Source organism: Ranitomeya imitator, chromosome 5 (assembly GCF_032444005.1).
Source record: "Ranitomeya imitator isolate aRanImi1 chromosome 5, aRanImi1.pri, whole genome shotgun sequence".
In the NCBI taxonomy this organism is placed as follows: Eukaryota; Metazoa; Chordata; class Amphibia; order Anura; family Dendrobatidae; genus Ranitomeya; species Ranitomeya imitator.
Window position 1 is genome coordinate 387,543,104 of NC_091286.1, and position 19,752 is coordinate 387,562,855.

Genomic DNA, 19,752 nt, shown 5'->3' on the forward strand with positions numbered 1-19,752 from the left:
TGTTATTGGATGTAGCAATACTAACCCTTTAGTAAGATTTGCCACATGACTAGCCTTGCCATATGACTTCTTATCACTAAAAGGTCAAAATAGACTTTTGGAATTGCTACATCTAATAGATGGAGCTAGAGTTCAATTTTTCCCTTTACATTAGCTTGGCAAACCCAGTGAGAAGCTTTGTGTGATAACACCAATGATAATGGAAGATGCAAGATAAACTTTATAAACCTCATACAAAGTCTGTTAGGTTGCAAACTTTGTAGTGATTAAACTCTATTTTTTGTAAAACCATGGAACCTTTGGGAACATCCTTTTACTGGTTTCTGGATTGTAAAAGTAAATGTAACATGAGAATGAAAGTCCCACCTTCTCTTTGAGGGGCTTAAATCTTCACCTTAAATTCCACTTGGCATCATAAAGCCCTTTAAAGATGCTCTAGGTTACGCTTTCACATGATTTGAATAATATCTGTTTTGAATTCATTCTTTCATACCTATCCCCCCCATACATGGAGTAGATTGCTGTCATCTCTCAATTGAACTCATATAAATAACAAAAATCATGAACCACTTTACATCTAGGGTGCTGTCAATATGTTCAGTACTTCAGTCTATAGCTAAAGGTACATGCTCAGATAAAGTTCTTTATTGCATTTCTCAAAGCGACTTCAGGTAGAACATGACGTCAATGAAGTTCATCAAAATGAATGTTACTTGTTGTTCACCACTAGTCCAAGTGTTTTCTTCACAGTTTGTCATCACATTTATGTTATCTGTACATTTGCCTCAGTTTTGCGAAGTAACGTCTGAAACTAGTTTTTCAGGCAAGACAAGATGGTTTCTACCTCTAAACTATCTTGTTTGTGTCACTTATTGCAGTAGAGTTAGGAAGTGACTTCCTTGTCATAACTGCTTGGAAGTGGTCAGCTCTAGCTAAAAGCTCACATTCTGTCCACGGACCCCCGGCAATCACAGCATGCTCAAAGTTAGCCAGTCTACCATGGAACAGAATGTCCTGCTTTCCCAAAGCAAAGTTCTTAACTGGGACATTAATGATGTGAAGCTTCCACAGGTATGGCTTTTATTATGCAAACTTGCTCTTTTCTCTCCTTTTCACATTCAGTTTTCAATCCTTGATGACCTTCACACCAGGCTCTAAGATGTATGGGTTTCCGGCTCCTCTTCACTCCATACTCGTCCTCATAGGTATTGTAACTTTGTGTTCTCTATCCATGAGCTACAAAGCAGTGATTCACCACAAATCTATGAGAGACACAAACCTATGGTACAGACGTGGCAGAGTTACACTTGTCATTTGTCACCTACAGTCCTATGAAAAGTTGAGCTTTAAACCACAAACTTAGAACTGCTATATTATGTTAATTATATATTATGCTATGTTAATGTAATTTCATATATAGACTTTTTCATTAACTAAGAAATATAATATAGTCTAATGTATATGAGCATAAATCAGTCTTATAATGCATGTGAACATTCGTGATTGAAATGTGATCGGCGCTTTATAAATATGTGCAGCATAAGCGCATCAATTTTAGATTTCTTGCAAGAATAGGTAAACTGTAATTTGAGAAAATTGTATCAATGGGTTTTCTGCTATATACATAGACACACACACACATATACAGTTAGGTTCGGAAATGTTTGGACAGTGGCTGAATCTTTGTGATTTGGGCTTTGCATGCCACTATTTTTTATAAAATGAATCAACAGATGCAAATGAAGTGTAGACTTTCACATATGATTAAAAGCGTCAAGCAAAAATATTCTGTGAAACGTTTAGGAACTGCAGCCATTTTTGTACAATGCCTCCTCAATTCAGGGGCTCTGAAGTAAGTGGACAAAATTAACTTTACCATAAATAAAATGTTCAATTTTAGTACTTTGTAGAAAATCCTTTGCAGGCAATGACTGCCTAATGTCTGGAGGCAGGGACGGTTTTGGCAAAGTGGGGACCTGGGAAAAAGTCTAAAGTTGGGCCCCAAATGCTCACATATTGTACCATCACACTCAAACATTTAGGTTTGCATTTACATATGCTGAGTTCAGGCCATTAATCAAGCACTATTGACAATATTGAGGTCGTTCGGCATTTGTTTCCAGGCCCTTTGACAGCGTGACGAAGTATGACGGGCACAGAACGATCAGAATAAGATCAAACTGTCCTCATATTTCATGTTATCAGCAGCAAATCTGCAGTTTACACCGTCACATCACACAGTGATGTGCACTGAAAACAATGATTTTTATTTTTTGTTCCGCCATAAGCAATTCAATCACCTGATGAATGAGCAGCAGTTTGCTTGTTCTTAAGTTATTGGCAACATATTTTCGCCTGTTAATGTTTGTCTGTGCAGAACTAATTTACAAATGGATGCTACGAACACAGTACATGACACAAACGCTGCATGTTACACACACATATTTTTACACACATAGCATACACGCATATATACACAGAGCACACACACATGTATACACAGAACACATATACATACATGTATTCATAGCACATACATAGACATATATGTATACACAGAGCACATACATACATATAGACATGTATATGAAAAGAGCACCTACATACAGACACATGCATACAAACAGCACATACATGCAGACACATACGGTGGCACGTAACAGTTTGGGAAAAATTACCGTATTTTCCGGCATATAAGACGACTGGGCGAATAAGACGACCCCCAACTTTTCCATTTAAAATATAGAGTTTGGGATATACTCGCTGTATAAGTCGGGGGTCTTCTTATACGCCTGGTGTGCGTCTTATACGGCGTGTGCGGAACTCTGCGGTCACCACATATGGTGCGGAGAGTGGTCCCGGATGGTACCCAGGGTCTGGAGGAGAGGATACTCTCCTCCAGGCCCTAGGTACCATATTCCTGTACCATATTCCTGTAAATAAAAAAATAGGGATATACTTACCTTCTGGTGACCCCCGGAGTCCTGCCGACTCTCAGCTGTGCGCGCGGCAGCTTCGGTTCCCAGGGATGCATTGCGTGAATCACCCGAGATGACGTTGAGGTCCCAAAGGTCCTTCGCGCAAAGCATCCCTAGGAACGGAAGTTGCCGTGTGCACCACTGAGAGCCAGGAGGACTCCGGAGGCCATCAGAAGGTAAGTATATCCCTATTTTTTATTTTAATTCTTTTTTTGCATTGTCCCCTCATCCCTGTCCTGCTATGTGTGGCTCCCCCGTCCTGTCCTGCTATGCGTGGCTTCTCCAGTCCTGTCCTGCTATGCATAGCTTCCCCATCTTGTCCTGGTATGTGGCTACCCCATTTTTTCCTTGCATGTGTGGCAACTCCATCCTGTCCTGGTATGTGGCTCCCGTGTTTTGTGCTGGTATGTGTAGCTCCTCCATTTTGTCCTGTATGTAGCTCCTCCGTTTTGTCGTGCTATGTGTGGCTCCAGGGGTGGATTAACCCCTTTCTGTCATTGGACGTACTATTCCGTCCATGTGGGGTGGGACCTACTTCCCAAGGACGGAATAGTACATCCAGTGCGATCGGCTGAGCTCACGGGGGGAGCGCGGCCGATCGCGGCTGGGTGTCAGCTGCCTATCGCAGCTGACATCCGGCACTATGTGCCAGGAGCGGTCACGGACCACCCCCGGCATATTAACCCCTGGCACACCGCGATCAAACATGATCGCGGTGTGCCGGCGGTACAGGGAAGCATCGCGCAGGGAGGGGGCTCCCTGCGGGCTTCCCTGAGCCCCCCGCAGCAACGCGATGGGATCGTGTTGCTGTGAGGGTCTGATGACCTCCCTCCCTGCTCCAGGCCCAGATCCAAGATGGCCGCGACATTCGGGTCCTGCAGGGAGGGAGGTGGCTTCACAGAGCCTGCTTAGAGCAGGCACTGTGAAGCCTGCAGTGCTCTAAGTCAGATCGGTGATCTGACAGAGTGCTGTGCAAACTGTCAGATCACCGATCTGTGATGTCCCCCCTGGGACAAAGTAAAAATGTTAAAAAAAAAATTTCCACACGTGTAAAAAAAAATAATAAAAAAAAATTCCTAAATAATGAAAAAAAAAAATATTATTCCCATAAATTCATTTCTTTATCTAAATACAAACAAACAAACAATAAAAGTACACATATTTAGTATTGCCACGTCCGTAACGGCCCGACCTATAAAACTGTCCCACTAGTTAACCCCTTCAGTAAACACCGTAAGAAAAAAAAAATAACCGAGGCAAAAAACAACGCTTTATTATCATACCGCCAAACAAAAAGTGGAATAACATGCGATCAAAAAGACGGAAATAAATAAGCATGGTACCACTGAAAGCGTCATCTTGTCCCGCAAAAAACGAGCCACCATACAGCATCATCAGCAAAAAAATAAAAAAGTTATAGTCCTCAGAATAAAGCGATGCAAAAATAATTATTTTTTCTATAAAATAGTTTTCATCGTATAAAAGCGCCAAAACATAAAAAAAGATATAAATGAGGTATCGCTGTAATCGTACTGACCCAAAGAATAAAACTGCTTTATTAATTTTTACCAAACGCAGAACGGTATAAACGCCTCCCCCAAAAGAAATTCATGAATAGCTGGTTTTTGGTCATTCTGCCTCACAAAAATCGGAATAAAAAGCGATCAAAAAATGTCACGTGCCTGAAAATGTTACCAATAAAAATGTCAACTCATCCCACAAAAAACAAGACCTCACATGACTCTGTGGACCAAAATATGGAAAAATTATAGCTCTCAAAATGTGGTAACGCAAAAAATATTTTTTGCAATAAAAAGCGTCTTTTAGTGTATGACAGCTGCCAATCATAAAAATCCGCTAAAAACCCCGCTATGAAAGTAAATCAAACCCCCCTTCATCAACCCCTTAGTTAGGGAAAAATTAAAATTTTTAAAAAAATGTATTTATTTCCATTTTCCCATTAGGGTTAGGGCTAGGGTTAGGGCTAGGGTTAGGGTTAGGGTTGGGGCTAGGGTTAGGGTTAGGGTTAAGGCTACAGTTAGGGTTGGGGCTAAAGTTAGGGTTAGGGTTTGGATTACATTTATGGTTGGGAATAGGGTTGGGATTAGGGCTAGGGGTGTGTCTGGGTTAGAGGTGTGGTTAGGGTTACCGTTGGGATTAGGGTTAGGGGTGTGTTTGGATTAGGGTTTCAGTTATAATTGGGGGGTTTCCACTGTTTAGGCACATCAGGGGCTCTCCAAACGCGACATGGCATCCGATCTCAATTCCAGCCAATTCTGCATTGAAAAAGTAAAACAGTGCTCCTTCCCTTCCGAGCTCTCCTGTGTGCCCAAACAGGGGTTTACCCCAACATATGGGGTATCAGCGTACTCAGGACAAATTGAACAACAACTTTTGGGGTCCAATTTCTCCTGTTACCCTTGGGAAAATACAAAACTGGGGGCGAAAAGATAATTTTTGTGAAAAAAAATGATTTTTTATTTTTACGGTTCTGCATTATAAACTTCTGTGAATCTCTTGGTGGGTCAAAGTGCTCACCACACCTCTAGATAAGTTCCTTAGGGGGTCTACTTTCCAAAATGGTGTCACTTGTGGGGGGTTTCAATGTTTAGGCACATCAGTGGCTCTCCAAACGCAACATGGTGTCCCATCTCAATTCCAGTCAATTTTGCATTGAAAAGTCAAATGGCGCTCCTTCTCTTCCGAGCTCTGTCATGCGTCCAAACAGTGGTTTACCCCCACATGTGGGGTATCAGCGTACTCAGGACAAATTGTACAACAACGTTTGGGGTCCATTTTCTCCTGTTACTCTTGGTAAAATAAAACAAATTGGAGCTGAAGTAAATTTTTTGTGAAAAAAAGTTAAATGTTCATTTTTATTTAAACATTCAAAAAATTCCTGTGAAGCACCTGAAGGGTTAATAAACTTCTTGAATGTGGTTTTGAGCACCTTGAGGGGTACAGTTTTTAGAATGGTGTCAAACTTGGGTATTTTCTATCATATAGATCCCTCAAAATGACTTCAAATGAGATGTGGTCCCTAAAAAAAAAATGGTGTTGTAAAAATGAGAAATTGCTGGTCAACTTTTAACCCTTATAACTCCCTAACAAAAAAAATTTTGGTTCCAAAATTGTGCTGATGTAAAGTAGACATGTGGGAAATGTTACTTATTAAGTATTTTGTGTGACATATCTCTGTGATTTAATTGCATAAAAATTCAAAGTTGGAAAATTGCGAAATTTTCAACATTTTCGCCAAATTTCCATTTTTTTCACAAATAAACGCAGGTAATATCAAAGAAATTTTACCACTATCATGAAGTATAATATGTCACGAGAAAACAATGTCAGAATCACCAAGATCCGTTAAAGCGTTCCAGAGTTATAACCTCATAAAGGGACAGTGGTCAGAATTGTAAAAATTGGCCTGGTCCATAACGTGCAAACCACCCTTGGGGTAAAGGGGTTAAGGGTAGCCAGGGCCCCGGGCTGTTCAGACACTGTGGGCCCCCCCGGTCATGTGATGGGGGTCATGTGACGGGTCATGTGACGGGGGTCACACAATACTATCACCATAAGTGCCAGTATTCACAGGAGATCTGTACTTAGTATGCAGTGTCTGTGTAGAGGTAATACAGAGATCACTGGTGGTATTATACACAGGAGCTCTGTATATAATGTATAGGTAATACAGTGATCACTGGTGACATTGTACACAGGACCTCTGTATATAGTATACAGTGTATAGTGTCAGTGTATAGGTAACACTGACTCACCAGTGACGTCTCTATGTGAAGTCCTTCATCTTTCATCCAGCACAGACCGCCATCATTTCGTTTGTGCAGGAAATAACACAGTTATCTCGAGCGCCGCTTGCAGAACACATTACTTAATTTTTCACAACTTCTACATTACCCCACATGAAGAAAAAAAGGCAATATAGTGTCACCCTGCACAGTAACAGGACCACCCCCCCATTTAAAACAGAGTCCTCAAAAATAAAATAAATACATCACTGCAGTAATAATATCCCTTACTTAGCTCCTATGGTAATAATATTCCCCATCCTGGCCCCGTTTATCTCATTCCTGGCTCCAGCCATATGTTCTCGCATCCTGCACTCATGAGTATCCATTCTACATTTCTACCCTATATGATCTCCCCATCCTGCCCCATCTGTCGCCATCGTATCCATCCTGCCCCATGATCCAATCCTGCCCCATGTCTTTCATTTTGCCCCGTGTCTCCAATCATGCCCCGCATCTACATTCTGCCCATGCCTCCAGTCCTGCCCCCAGTGTGTCTAGCAATCTGCCCCAGTGTGTCCAGCATTGCCCCCAGTGTGTCCGACTCCAGCATATTGCCCCAGTGTGTCCAGCATTGCACCCAGAGAGTGTGTCCAGCAATCTGCCCCAGTATGTCAAGCATATTGCCCTAGTGTGTCCAGCAATCTGCCCCAGTGTGACCAGCATATTACCACCAGTGTGTCCAACAATCTGCCCCAGTGTGTCCAGCATTTTACCACCAGTGTGTCCAGCAATCTGCCCCAGTATGTCCAGCAATCTGCCCCAGTGTCTCTAGCATTGCCCCAGTGTCTCCAGCATTGCCCCCAGACAGTGTGTCCAGCAATCTACCTCAGTGTGTCCAGCATATTACCACCAGTGTGTCCAGCATTGCCCACAGTGCGTCCAGCAATCTGCCCCAGTGTGTCCAGCATTGCCCCAGTGTCTCTAGCATTGCCCCAGTGTCTCCAGAATTGCCCCCAGACAGTGTGTCCAGCAATCTACCTCAGTGTGTCCAGCATATTACCCCCAGTGTGTTCAGCAATCTACCTCAGTGTGTCCAGCATATTACCCCCAGTGTGTCCAGCAATCTGCCCCAGTGTGTCCAGCATATTACCCCCAGTGTGTCCAGCAATCTACCTCAGTGTGTCCAGCATATTACCCCCAGTGTGTCCAGCAATCTGCCCCAGTGTCTCCAGCATTGCCCCAGTGTGTCCTCCAGCATTGCCCCAGTGTCTCCAGTATTGCCCCAGTGTCTCCAGCATTGCCCCAGTGTCTCCAGCATTGCCCCAGTGTCTCCAGCATTGCCCAAGTGTCTCCAGCATTGCCCCAGTGTCTCCAGCATTGCCCCAGTGTCTCCAGCATTGCCCCAGTGTCTCAAGCAATCATCTGCCCCCAGTGTGTCCAGCAATCTGCCCCAGTATGTCCAGCATTGCCCCAGTGTCTCCAGCATTGCCCCAGTGTCTCCAGCATTGCCCCAGTGTCTCCAGCAATCAACTGCCCCAGTGTGTCCAGCAATCTGCCCCAGTGTGTCCTCCAGTATTGCCCCCAGTGTGTCCAGCAATCTGCCCCAGTGTCTCCAGCATTGCCCCAGTGTGTCCTCCAGCATTGCCCCCAGTGTGTCCTCCAGCATTGCCCCCAGTGTGTCCACCGTTAGCTTACAAAACCCCCCCCAAAAAACGAGTCTCCTCACCTGACCTGGCGCTCCAGCGGCGAGCTCCCTCCAGTAATGCACACTGGCCGGCGACTGACAATGACGTCAGACGCCAGCGACGTGTGCGCTGCGGCCGACATCAGCTGCCAGCCTCCAATTGGCTGGCGGCTGTTGTTGTTAACTATTGATGTGCGGGCGCGCGGCCGCACGTCAATAGGAAACCGCCACAGCGCCGGAAGGGGCTTGGTGAGCAGACGAGACGGGGCCTGATGCGGGCCCCCTCTCTCTGCCCACCGGGTGTGGGGACACAAATGCCAGCGGGCATTCACCACCACACTCAGGGGCGGATTATCAGAGGGTCAATCTGTACAGTAGCCCAGGCCCCCCCCACACCACTGGGCCCTGGGCTACCGCCCACATTGACCCTCTTATAATCCGCCCCTGTGTGGCTCCCCCATTTTGTCCTGGTATGTGGCTCCCCCGTTTTGTCCTGGTATGTGTGGTTCCCCCTATTGTATGCATGGCTCCACTGTCCCGCATGGCTCCCCTGGTCCCACATGGCTCCCACGGTCCCACATGGCTCACACCCCTCCGTCCTACTCACCCTCCTCGCGCATACCTGCATCTCTGTCCCAGCTCTTCCTTGTTCCTGTGCTCAGCGGTCACGCAGTACCGCTCATTAAGGTAATGAATATGCGCTCCACCTATGGGAGTGGAGACGCAGGCATATTCATTACCTTAATGAGCGGTACCACCTGACCGCTGAGCAGCGACGGATGGTAAGTATTGATGCCTTCTGGAATCCTGTGGCTGCAGCTGTCACAGTGCTACAGCCGCCAGCTCCCCACTCCCTCCGCTGGCTTTCTGGACTCAATGACTCGTGTATAAGCCGAGGGGGGCATTTTCAGCACACAAAAAAAGTGCTGAAAATCTCGGCTTATACATGAGAATATATGGTATATAGTCAAATTTACAATTTAAAAATTACAAAAAGAAAAATGGGCCAATGCATAAGTTTAGTTCATGGTTAGTACTTAGTAGCACCCCCTTTTCAATGCATCACAGCTTGTAAGTGCTTTTAGTAGCCAGACAAGAGGCTTTCAATTCTTCTTTGAGGAATTTTCATCCTTCTCTATGAGATTCCTGGTGTGTCTTGCATGCAGTGCTACTTTGAGGTCTAGCCACAGATTTTCAATGATTATCAGAACAGGGGACTGTGAGGGCCATTGTAAAACCTTCAGCTTGCACCTTTTGAGGTAGTCTACACCATGTTCCAAATTATTATGCAAATTATATTTTTCTTGGATTTTCCTAAATGGTCGGTGCAAATGACAGTCAGTCTAATAAAAGTCATCACCCGTTAGGGTATACATCGAATTTTATTAAAGAAACCTCCCAATGATAACAGTATAATCTCCAAAATGAATAAAACCTCAAAATGCACTGTTCCAAATTATTAGGCACAGTAGAATTTCTAAACATTTGCTACAGTATGTTTTAAAGAACTGAAAATGCTCATTTGTGTAATTTGCAGCATTAGGAGGTCACATTCACTGAACAAAAAAGCTATTTAACTCCAAAACATCCTAACAGGCCAAGTTACATGTTAACATAGGAACCCTTCTTTGATATCACCTTCACAATTCTTGCATCCATTGAACTTGTGAGTTTTTGGAGAGTTTCTGCTTGTATTTCTTTGCATGAAGTCCGAATAGCCTCCCAGAACCGCTGTTTTGATGTGAACTGCCTCCCACCCTCATAGATCTTTTGCTTGATGATACTCCAAAGGTTCTCTATAGGGTTGAGGTCAGGGGAAGATGGTGGCCACACAATGAGTTTCTCCTTTTATGCCCATAGCAGCCAATGACTTAGAGGTATTCTTTGAAGCATGAGATGGTGCATTGTCATGCATGAAGATGATTTTGCTCCTGAAGGCACATTTCTGCTTTTTATACCATGGAAGAAAGTTGTCAGTCAGAAACTCTATTTACTTTGCAGAGGTCATTTTCACACCTTCAGGAATCTTAAAGGGCCCTACCAGCTGTATCCCCATGATTCCAGCCCAAAACATGACTCCTCCACCTCCTTGTTGATGTCGCAGCCTTGTTGGGACATGGTAGTCATCCACCAACCATCCAGTACTCCAGCCATCTGGACTATCCAGGGTTGCTCGACCCTCATCAGTAAACAAGACTGTTTGAAAATTAGTCTTCATGTATGCCTGGGCCCACTGCAACCATTTCTGCTTGTGAACACTGTTTAGGGTTTGCCGAATAGTAGGTTTATGCACCACGGCAAGCCTTTGAAGGATCCTACACCTTGAGGTTCGAGGGACTCCAAAGGCACCAGCAGCTTCAAATAACTGTTTGCAATGGTTTGTAATGGTATTTTGGCAGCTGCTCTCTTAATCCAATGAATTTGTCTGGCAGAAACCTTCCTGATTATGCCTTTATCTGCATGAACTCTGTCTGTGCTCTGTTTCAGTCACAAATCTCTTCACAGGATGATGATCACTTAAGTTTTCATGAAATATCTAATTTTTTCATACCTTGTCCAAGGCATTGCACTATTTAACGCTTTTCAGCAGCGGAGTGATCCTTTTTATTTCCCATATTGCTTGAAACCTGTGGCCTGCTTAATAATGTGGAATTTAAGTGATCCATTGAGCCCTGAGACACAAAAAAAATTTAATCTTTATGACACTTAAATCCAATTTGCATAATAATTTGGAACACAGTGTATAGTGGATTTTAACGTGTGATTTGAATAATTATCCATTTGTAGAAGCCATCCTCTTTTGAACGTCAGCTTTTTTTATAGATGCTGTTACGTTTGCATCAATAATTTGTTGATATTTAATTGAATCCATTCTTCCTTCCACGCTTGAAATGTTCCCTGTGCCACTGGCTGCAACACAACCCCAAAAGCATGATTGATCCACCCCAATGATTAATGGTAGACAAGATGTTCTTTTCCTGAAATTTTGTGTCATTTTTTCCTCCACACATACCTTTGATCATTGTGGCCAAAGAGTTTCATTTTAACCTCATCAGTCCACAGGACTTGTTTCTAAAATTCATCAGGTTTGTTTAGATGCTCTGTTGAATTCGTCTGCATTTTATGATGAGGATGCAGGTTTTCTTCTCCTGACTCTTCCATGAAGGCTATATTTATGTAGGTGTCTCTGAACAGTAGAACAATGTACCACAACTCCAGAGTCTGGCAAATCTTTCTAAAGGTCTTTTGCGGTCATGCATGGGTTCTGATTTGTCTCTCTAGCAAGCCTACAAGTAGCTCTCACTGAAATTTAGCTAGCTCTTCCAGGCCTTATCTTCACCTCCACTGTTCCTGTTAACTGAAATTTCTTAATTATATTTAGAACTGATGAAAAAGAAACTTGAAAACCCTTTGCTATCTTCTTAAAGCCTTCAGATGTTTTGTGGTCCTCCACCATTTTCATTTTCAGAGTGCTAGGCAGCTGCTTAGAAGAACCCATGGCTGCAGTTTTTTGGCACAAGGTGAAAGGAGGCTGGGTTTTTATAAAGCTGGTAAATTTGCATCACCTGGCCATTCCTAAAAATGATAGTGAACAAGCCATGACCTTAACAGGCTAATTAAGGTCTGAAATCTTGATCAAAGTTATTTGAGCACACAAATCTCCAAGGGTGCTCAAACTTTTGCATCGGACCATTTTCCTTTTTGTAATTTTTAAAATGTAAAAAATACCTACCAGGAGCCCATACATTCTGATGACTTCACTAATATATACCTACTAGGAACCTATACATTCTCGGTTCAACCACACAAACACACACAGATCGATACAAAGACAGACAGACACACAGAGAATAGAGGACTTGCCACTAGTCCATCTCCTCTTCAGTTCTTCTGACTCCCACATAGTGCAGGACCTGTGATTACATCACGGTAACATGACTCGCCACATGATTGTGATGTCATCAAAGGTCCTAAAGTCCCGCAGAGTGCAAGGCCTGAGGTGACATCACTGTCGAATGATTGATCACGTGATTGTGATATCATCAAAGTTCCTGAAGTCCCAAAGAGTACAAGAACTGTGGTGACATCAGGTTCACATGACTAGGCACATGATCGTGATGTCACCAAATGTCCTGAAGCAGTCTCCACATAAGAAACTACAGTGATAAAGCCATTAGTGTAGCTCAAACTGTAAAATTTGGGGGCCCTGTAGGGAGTGCGGACTTTGAACAAATGCCCAGTGTTTTTCTTCCCTAACGTTGGCCCTGTCTGGAAGGCATGGACGTCACTAAACACTGTGATGCTTTAACAGGATGTTACTGCAGCTGACTTCAGTTGTTGCTTATTTGTGGGTCTTTCAGTCTTAAGTTTTGCCTTAAGCATGTGAAATGTATGCTTGATAGGGTTGAAATTTGGTGATTGACATGGGTATTGCAGAATATTCCACTTCTGTGCCTTAAAAAACTCTTGGGTTACTATTGCAGTATGTTTTGGGTCATTGTTCATCTGTACGGTGAAGCGCTGCCCAATCAACTGTGCTGCATTGGGTTGAATCTGAGCAGAAAGTGTTGCCCTGTACACTCAGAATTCATGCTTTTGTCTTCAGTCACATCATCAATAAGCTCTAGTAATCCAGTACAACTGGATGCCATGCATGCCCAGAGGATGTGGTGTGCTTTGGATCACGAGCTCTTCCAAGCCTTCGACATACATTCTTCTTTCCATCATTCTAATACAAGTTGATCTTAGTTTCATCTGTTCAAAAAAATGCTTTTCCAGAACTAGGTTGGCTTCTTTAGATTTTTTTTGGCAAAGTATAATCCGGTCTAGTCTATTTTTAAGGCTGATTAATAGTTTGCACCCTGTGGTGAAACCTCTGTATTTGCTCTCATTAAGTTTCCTCTTTATGCTACGAATTAAATACTGAAATACATACTTCCTGGAGAGCGTTCTTCATGTGGATTGATGTTGTGAAGGGTTTTTATTCACCATAGAAAGCATGGATTTCTTTTTTTCAGCCTAATCATGGTCTGTTTCTTTTATATTGAGAGCTTCCTTGATCGCATGTTGTGGGTTCGCAGACTCCAAATGCAAATTCTACATCTGGTATCAGCTTCAGACCTTTTACTTGCTTACTTGATGGATTAACGAGGGAATAGCCCATGCAGCCCATTAAAAAGGTTTTGAGATAACTGTCCAATTACTTTAGGTCCCTTTAAAAACAGGAAGCTACATATTAAAGAACTGTAATTCCTAAACTCATACTTCAATTAGGATGTAAATGCCCTCAAATTAAAGCTGAGAATCTTCCCATTACGCCCATATTTATTATATAACTGAAATATTTGGACAGTGAAATAAGTTTTGGCATTTTAGCGGTTTACCAAAACATATTCAAGATATAGAGTTATATAATAAATATATAAAAGGGGCTTTCCACCTTACGAAAAGTAAACTCCTAAAGCTTTTTTATACCTAAAATACCAAAAGGAGCGAGTTGTCACCCTCCTCGGGTCCATTGGTTGCACTTAGCTGCTGCTTGGGTCTCGTTGCCATGTACCTCAGCATAGCTGCTGACTGAAGCAGTGATGCGCCTTGTAAATGTTATATCACCATTCCAGCCAAAAACCTGTTATGCAAGCAGCAGGGAGCCGACACTGAACCTGCGGAGGGTGAGTAGCTGCTCTGAATATTTTAAGCAGGCCAGAATGCATGTGGTCCACTTTTTTTAAAATGGAAAACTCCATTAACTGTTTGCATTTATTTTTCACACCTAACACAACCTGCACAGTTCTAGTAACTCCGTATTCTTATGTAACACAGCGGTTCAGGAAAGAAAGATATGTGGTGTCCCAATACTGTACAGCTGGTGATCACTGGCTAAAACAATAGCAGGGTCAACAAAAGTACAATTTTCTGTGACTGGCTGCTCACTGGGTGAAAAACACCTAGTAAAGTATAAGACAGTGTCTCATATGCAGAAAAAAAATAGAGGAAAAAAAGGGGGGTGACCCTAACAAAATATAACTTTTATTGATAATTTAAAAGGACTAAACAAAACAATCCACACACAAATCAACACAGTGTACGACAGGATAAAAATAGGGTATGAATCTATTAACAATAGTCTAATACCAGAGATGTACCCCTAAAGTAAGAAAAATCTGATCACTTAGTAACTCTATTCCTGCGTACTGCTGAAAACTACCCAAGTCGTGACAAAAGTGCAAAAATAGTGTAATAAAAAAGACTATTTGGGTTGTTTTGGCACACGTATGGATAAAATGCTTATACTCAAATATCTTTGTTGACTAGAAGACTTCAGTAGACATCAAGAGTGAAGGAGAGGTAGGTGCCTATAGTCCCCTTAATGAGCCCTGCGGCCTCTCCCTGCCTGACTGCGGAGGTTGGCACCCTACTGTGAAATGTTATGGCTCAACATCAGCAGCTCTAAATACCCTAATAAGCCCTAAGCCAAAATATGATAGAAGTAATACACCATGAACTATGAGGACTGATACACTCTGTGCTAATGCAGTGTTATTCCTCCTTTATCTATCAGTAGTGATTACCATATATCTTTTGTTGCATCCTCTGCACATGGGTGACTCACCACTGTGTGCTAAATAGGGTACCATCATCTCTTTAGCACAGAGTGTATCAGTTTAGGGCAATACCCTAGGGTATTTAGGGCTGCCAACATTGAGCGAGGGCACCATACGCAGTAGGGTGTCAAACTCCACAGTCAGGCAGGGAGTGGCAACAGGGCTTATTAATGCAACTATAGGCCCCTACTTTTCCTTCACTCTTGATGTCTACTGAAGGCTTCTAGTCAACAAAGGCATTACAGTATAAGCATTTTATCCAGTCAACAAAGATATTCGAGTATAAGCATTTTATCCATAAGTGTGCCCAAAACAACCCAAATAGTCTTTTTTATTGCACTGTTTTTGCACTTTAGTCACAAATTGGGCATTTTTCAGCAGTACACAGGAATAGAGATACTAAGTGCTCAGATTTTTCTTACTTTAGGGGTACATCTCTGGTATTAGACTATTGTTAATACAGTGGGTAGATTATCAACTGTATTAACAATACCACAATCAATGATGGTTTCGGGAGCCATGTCATCTGCCGGTGTAGGTTCACTGTGTTTTATCAAGACCAAAGTCAGCACAGTCGTCTACCAGGAAATTTTAGAGCACTTCATGCTTCCCTCTGCCGACAAGTTTTTTGGAGATGGAAATTTCATTCTCCAGCAGGACTTGGCACCTGTCCACACTGCCAAAAGTACCAATTCTTGGTTTAAAAACAACAGTATCACTGTGCTTGATTGGCCAGCAAACTTGTCTGACCTTAACCCCATAGAGAATCTATGAGGTACTGTCAAGAGAAAGATGAGAGACACCAGACCCAACAATGAAGATGAGCTGAAGGCTGCTATCAAAACAACCTGGGCTTCCATAACACCTCAGCTGTGCCACAGTTTAAGTTCACATTTGCGTTGTGCGCCGCAGCGTCGTCGCCGCAACGCACAACGCAAACAAAAACGCAGCAAAACGCATGCACATGCGGCCCATGCGGCGCCAATGTTAAAAGATAGGGCCGCACGACGCATGCGTTTTTGAAAAGGTCGGCGCCGCACAAAAAATCCAACATGTTGCGTTTGCCGCGCCCAGACAGGTGCGCCCTAACGCCGCATGCGGCGTAAAACGCAACACAACGCATGCACATGCGGCCCCATGCGGCGCCAATGTTAAAGATAGGGCCGCACGACGCATGCGTTGTGTTGCGGTGGCGACGCTGCGGCGCAAACCGCAAATGTGAACGTACCCTCGATCGCCTCCATGCCACGTCTCATTGATGCAGTAATTGATGGAAAAGGAGCCCCGACCAAGTATTGAGTGCATTTACTGAACATACATTTCAGTGGGCCAACATTTCAGATTTTGAAATCATTTTTTCAAACTGGTGTTATAAAGTATTCTAATCTACTGAGATAATGACTTTTGGGTTTTCATTGGGTGTAAGCCATAATCATCAACATTAACAGAAATAAACCTTTGAAATACATCACTCTATTTTTAATGACTATCTAATATTTGAGTTTCACTTTTTGTATTGAAGAATTGAAATAAATTAACGTTTTGATGATATTCTAATTTTGTGACATGCACCTGTATATGTTTGAGGTTGTTGTTGTCTTGCTACAGAATATGTAGAAAATCAGGCGATTGTTTTGGAGTATTGCATGATGGATAAGTACCCTCTAATATTTCTTAGCATTAAGGAGCTGGACATCACTAATACTTACCAAATCATCAACTCCATTTGCTGAAATGCAGCCCAAAACTTGCAAGGACCCTCAACCATTCTTCACTGTTACCTTCAGAAACTTATTATTGTACCGCTCTCTAGTTCTTAGGTGAACAAACCGGTCTCTGTTACAGCTAAATATTTCACATTTTGACTCATCAGTTCAGAGCACCTGCTGCAATTTTTCTGCATCCGTTATTTTTATGCATAGTTGAGTCAGCCTTGTATCCTTATTGAAGGTATGGTTCTTGGTTGCAATTTTTCAATGAGCACCAGTATTGAATCAGAGGCTTGCATCGTGGCCAGGAGTAATGGGCTCCTATGCACGTATTAAGATTATGACAGCACACTTCATTACATTAAATGATCACGTAAATCTCCTGATGTGCCTATGATAACTATAGGTGAAATGCATCGAGGTGTCTATAGTGTATTGTTTGGGAGCTGCTTAAAGGGACACTGTCACCTGAATTTGGAGGGAACAATCTTCAGCCATGGAGGCGGGGTTTTGGGGTTTTTGATTCACCCTTTCCTTACCCGCTGGCTGCATGCTGGCTGCAATATTGGATTGAAGTTCATTCTCTGTCCTCCATAGTACACGCCTGTTATGATCTGGTGGTTTAGGAGCAACATGGAACGAGCTCTGAAGAAGTGGTATCTGTACTGACCGCAGTCCCTAAGCTCAACACAACACTAGAAGTAGCCGTGGGATGCTCCTAACTCTCCCTAGGCACCTCGACACAGCCTAAGAGCTAACTACCCCTAAAGATAGAAGCAGGAAAACTATCTTGCCTCAGAGAAAATCCCCAAAGGATAGATTAGCCCCCACAAATAATGACTGTGAGTGGAGAGGGAAAAGACATACACAGAATGAAACCAGGATGAGCACAGGAGGCCAGTCTAGCTAGATAGATAGGACAGGATGGAATACTGTGCGGTCAGTATAAAACACTACAAAAATCCACGCAGAGATTACAAAAATCTCCACACCTGACTAAAGGTGTGGAGGGTAAATCTGCTTCCCAGAGCTTCCAGCAACACAGAGTTAATTCATACTGATAAGCTGGACAAACATAGAAAGCACAGAACGGATAAGTCCACAATCTGTGGACAGAAAAGAGCAAGCAAGAACTTAGCTTTGCTGAACTGGTCAGGATAACAGGGAAATCCAAAGAGATGTGAGTCCAACCAGGAACCATTTACAAGTGGCACTGGCTGAAGGAAAGAGCCAGGCATAAATAGCCGAGCAGAAAAGACAATCAGTAGAAGCAGCTGCTGACAGCTAAATCCAAGGAGCAGCCATACCACTTGAAACCACAAGAGGGAGCCCAAGAGCAGAACTCACAAAAGTGCCACTTACAACCACCGGAGGGAGCCCAAGAGCGGAATTCACAACAGTACCCCCCCCCCCTTGAGGAGGGGTCACCGAACCCTCACCAGAGCCCCCAGGCCGATGAGGACGAGCCAAGTGAAAAGCACGAACCAAATCGGTGGCATGGACATCGGAGGCAACAACCCAAGAATTATCCTCCTGGCCATAACCCTTCCACTTGACAAGATACTGAAGCCTCCGCCTCGAAAAACGAGAATCCAAAATCTTCTCAACCTCATATTCCAACTCTCCCTCAACCAACACCGGGGCAGGAGGGTCAACCGAGGGAACAACGGGCACCACATATCTCCGCAACAAAGATCTATGGAAAACATTATGAATGGCAAAAGAGGCTGGAAGAGCCAAACGAAAAGGCACCGGATTAATAATTTCAGAAATTTTATAAGGACCAATAAAGAGAGGCTTAAACTTAGGGGAAGAAACCTTCATAGGAACATGACGAGAAGACAACCAAACCAAATCCCCCACACGAAGCCGGGGGCCAACTGTTGTGAATTCTGTTGTCGGGCTCCCTCCTGTGGTCATGAATGGTACTTCGGCTGGTTCTGTCCATGGACTTCCTCTGGTGGGTGTTTCTGAGTTTCACAGGTGACGAGGTTAATTCGTTAGCTGCTGCTCTATTTAACTCCACTTAGATCTTTGCTCCATGCCACCTGTCAATGTTACAGTATTGGTCTGTTCACTCCTGGATAGTTCTTGTGACCTGTCTTCCCATCAGAAGCTAAGTTCCAGCTTATATTTCTTTGGTTTGCTATTTTTCTGTCCAGCTTGCTATTTAATTTGTTGTCTTGCTTGCTGGAAGCTCTGGGACGCAGAGGGTGCGGAGGGTCTTTTTGCGCCCTCTGCGTGGTCTTTTTGTAGGTTTTTGTGCTGACCACAAAGTAACCTTTCCTATCCTCGGTCTGTTCAGTAAGTCGTGATATAGAAGATGCTAAGCACAGCCTAAATAGGGGAGGTGCACAGTCATAGGTGCCCAAACCTGAACGTATACAATATAAAGTGACTAGCACACTCCAGGGTGTTGTGATGCAAAAAAGTGGGGATTTATTACATACAGTAAATCACAAACGTTTCGGTCGATACTGGACCTTCATCAGTGTGCTAGGTATAATTGTATACTTGTATGGCCCCAAAAACAATAGACTACTCGGATTTGCATCAATCAGACATGCTGGAAAAAAAGCAACAAGCCGGGAAGAAACAGAACCAGGCTGGTCAACTGACGGTGAGTCAGAATAATGGGTGGCGCTGAGGCTCAAAAGAGCTGTCAGTACGCCAGGACACTAGGGATAAATGCGGTATCCACCGCTAATAGGGTGTTCAGTAAGTCGGGCCTCACTTTGCTAAATCTATTTCATCTCTGTGTTTGTATTTTCATCTTTACTCACAGTCATTATATGTGGGGGGCTGCCTTTTCCTTTGGGGAATTTCTCTCAGGCAAGGTAGGCTATATTTTTCTATCTTCAGGGCTAGCTAGTTTCTTAGGCTGTGCCGAGTTGCATAGGGAGCGTTAGGCGCAATCCACGGCTATTTCTAGTGTGTTTGATAGGTTTAGGGATTGCGGTCAGCAGAGTTCCCACGTACCAGAGCTCGTCCTTATTATCAGTAACTATCAGGTCATTCCGTGTGCTC

General features: G+C 43.4%; 1 protein-coding gene across 1 annotated transcript in view; it reads left to right on the forward strand.

The window, feature by feature from the left end:
* The first annotated feature begins 893 nt into the window (after window positions 1-893).
* GCM1 (glial cells missing transcription factor 1) overlaps window positions 894-19,752 on the forward strand; it is a 156,146-nt gene continuing 137,287 nt past the window's right edge. The window contains exon 1 of the mRNA XM_069726794.1: window positions 894-1,071. Coding sequence (XP_069582895.1) covers window positions 976-1,071 — 96 coding nt within the window. The 5' untranslated portion in view covers window positions 894-975. The remainder of the gene's footprint in view (window positions 1,072-19,752) is intronic.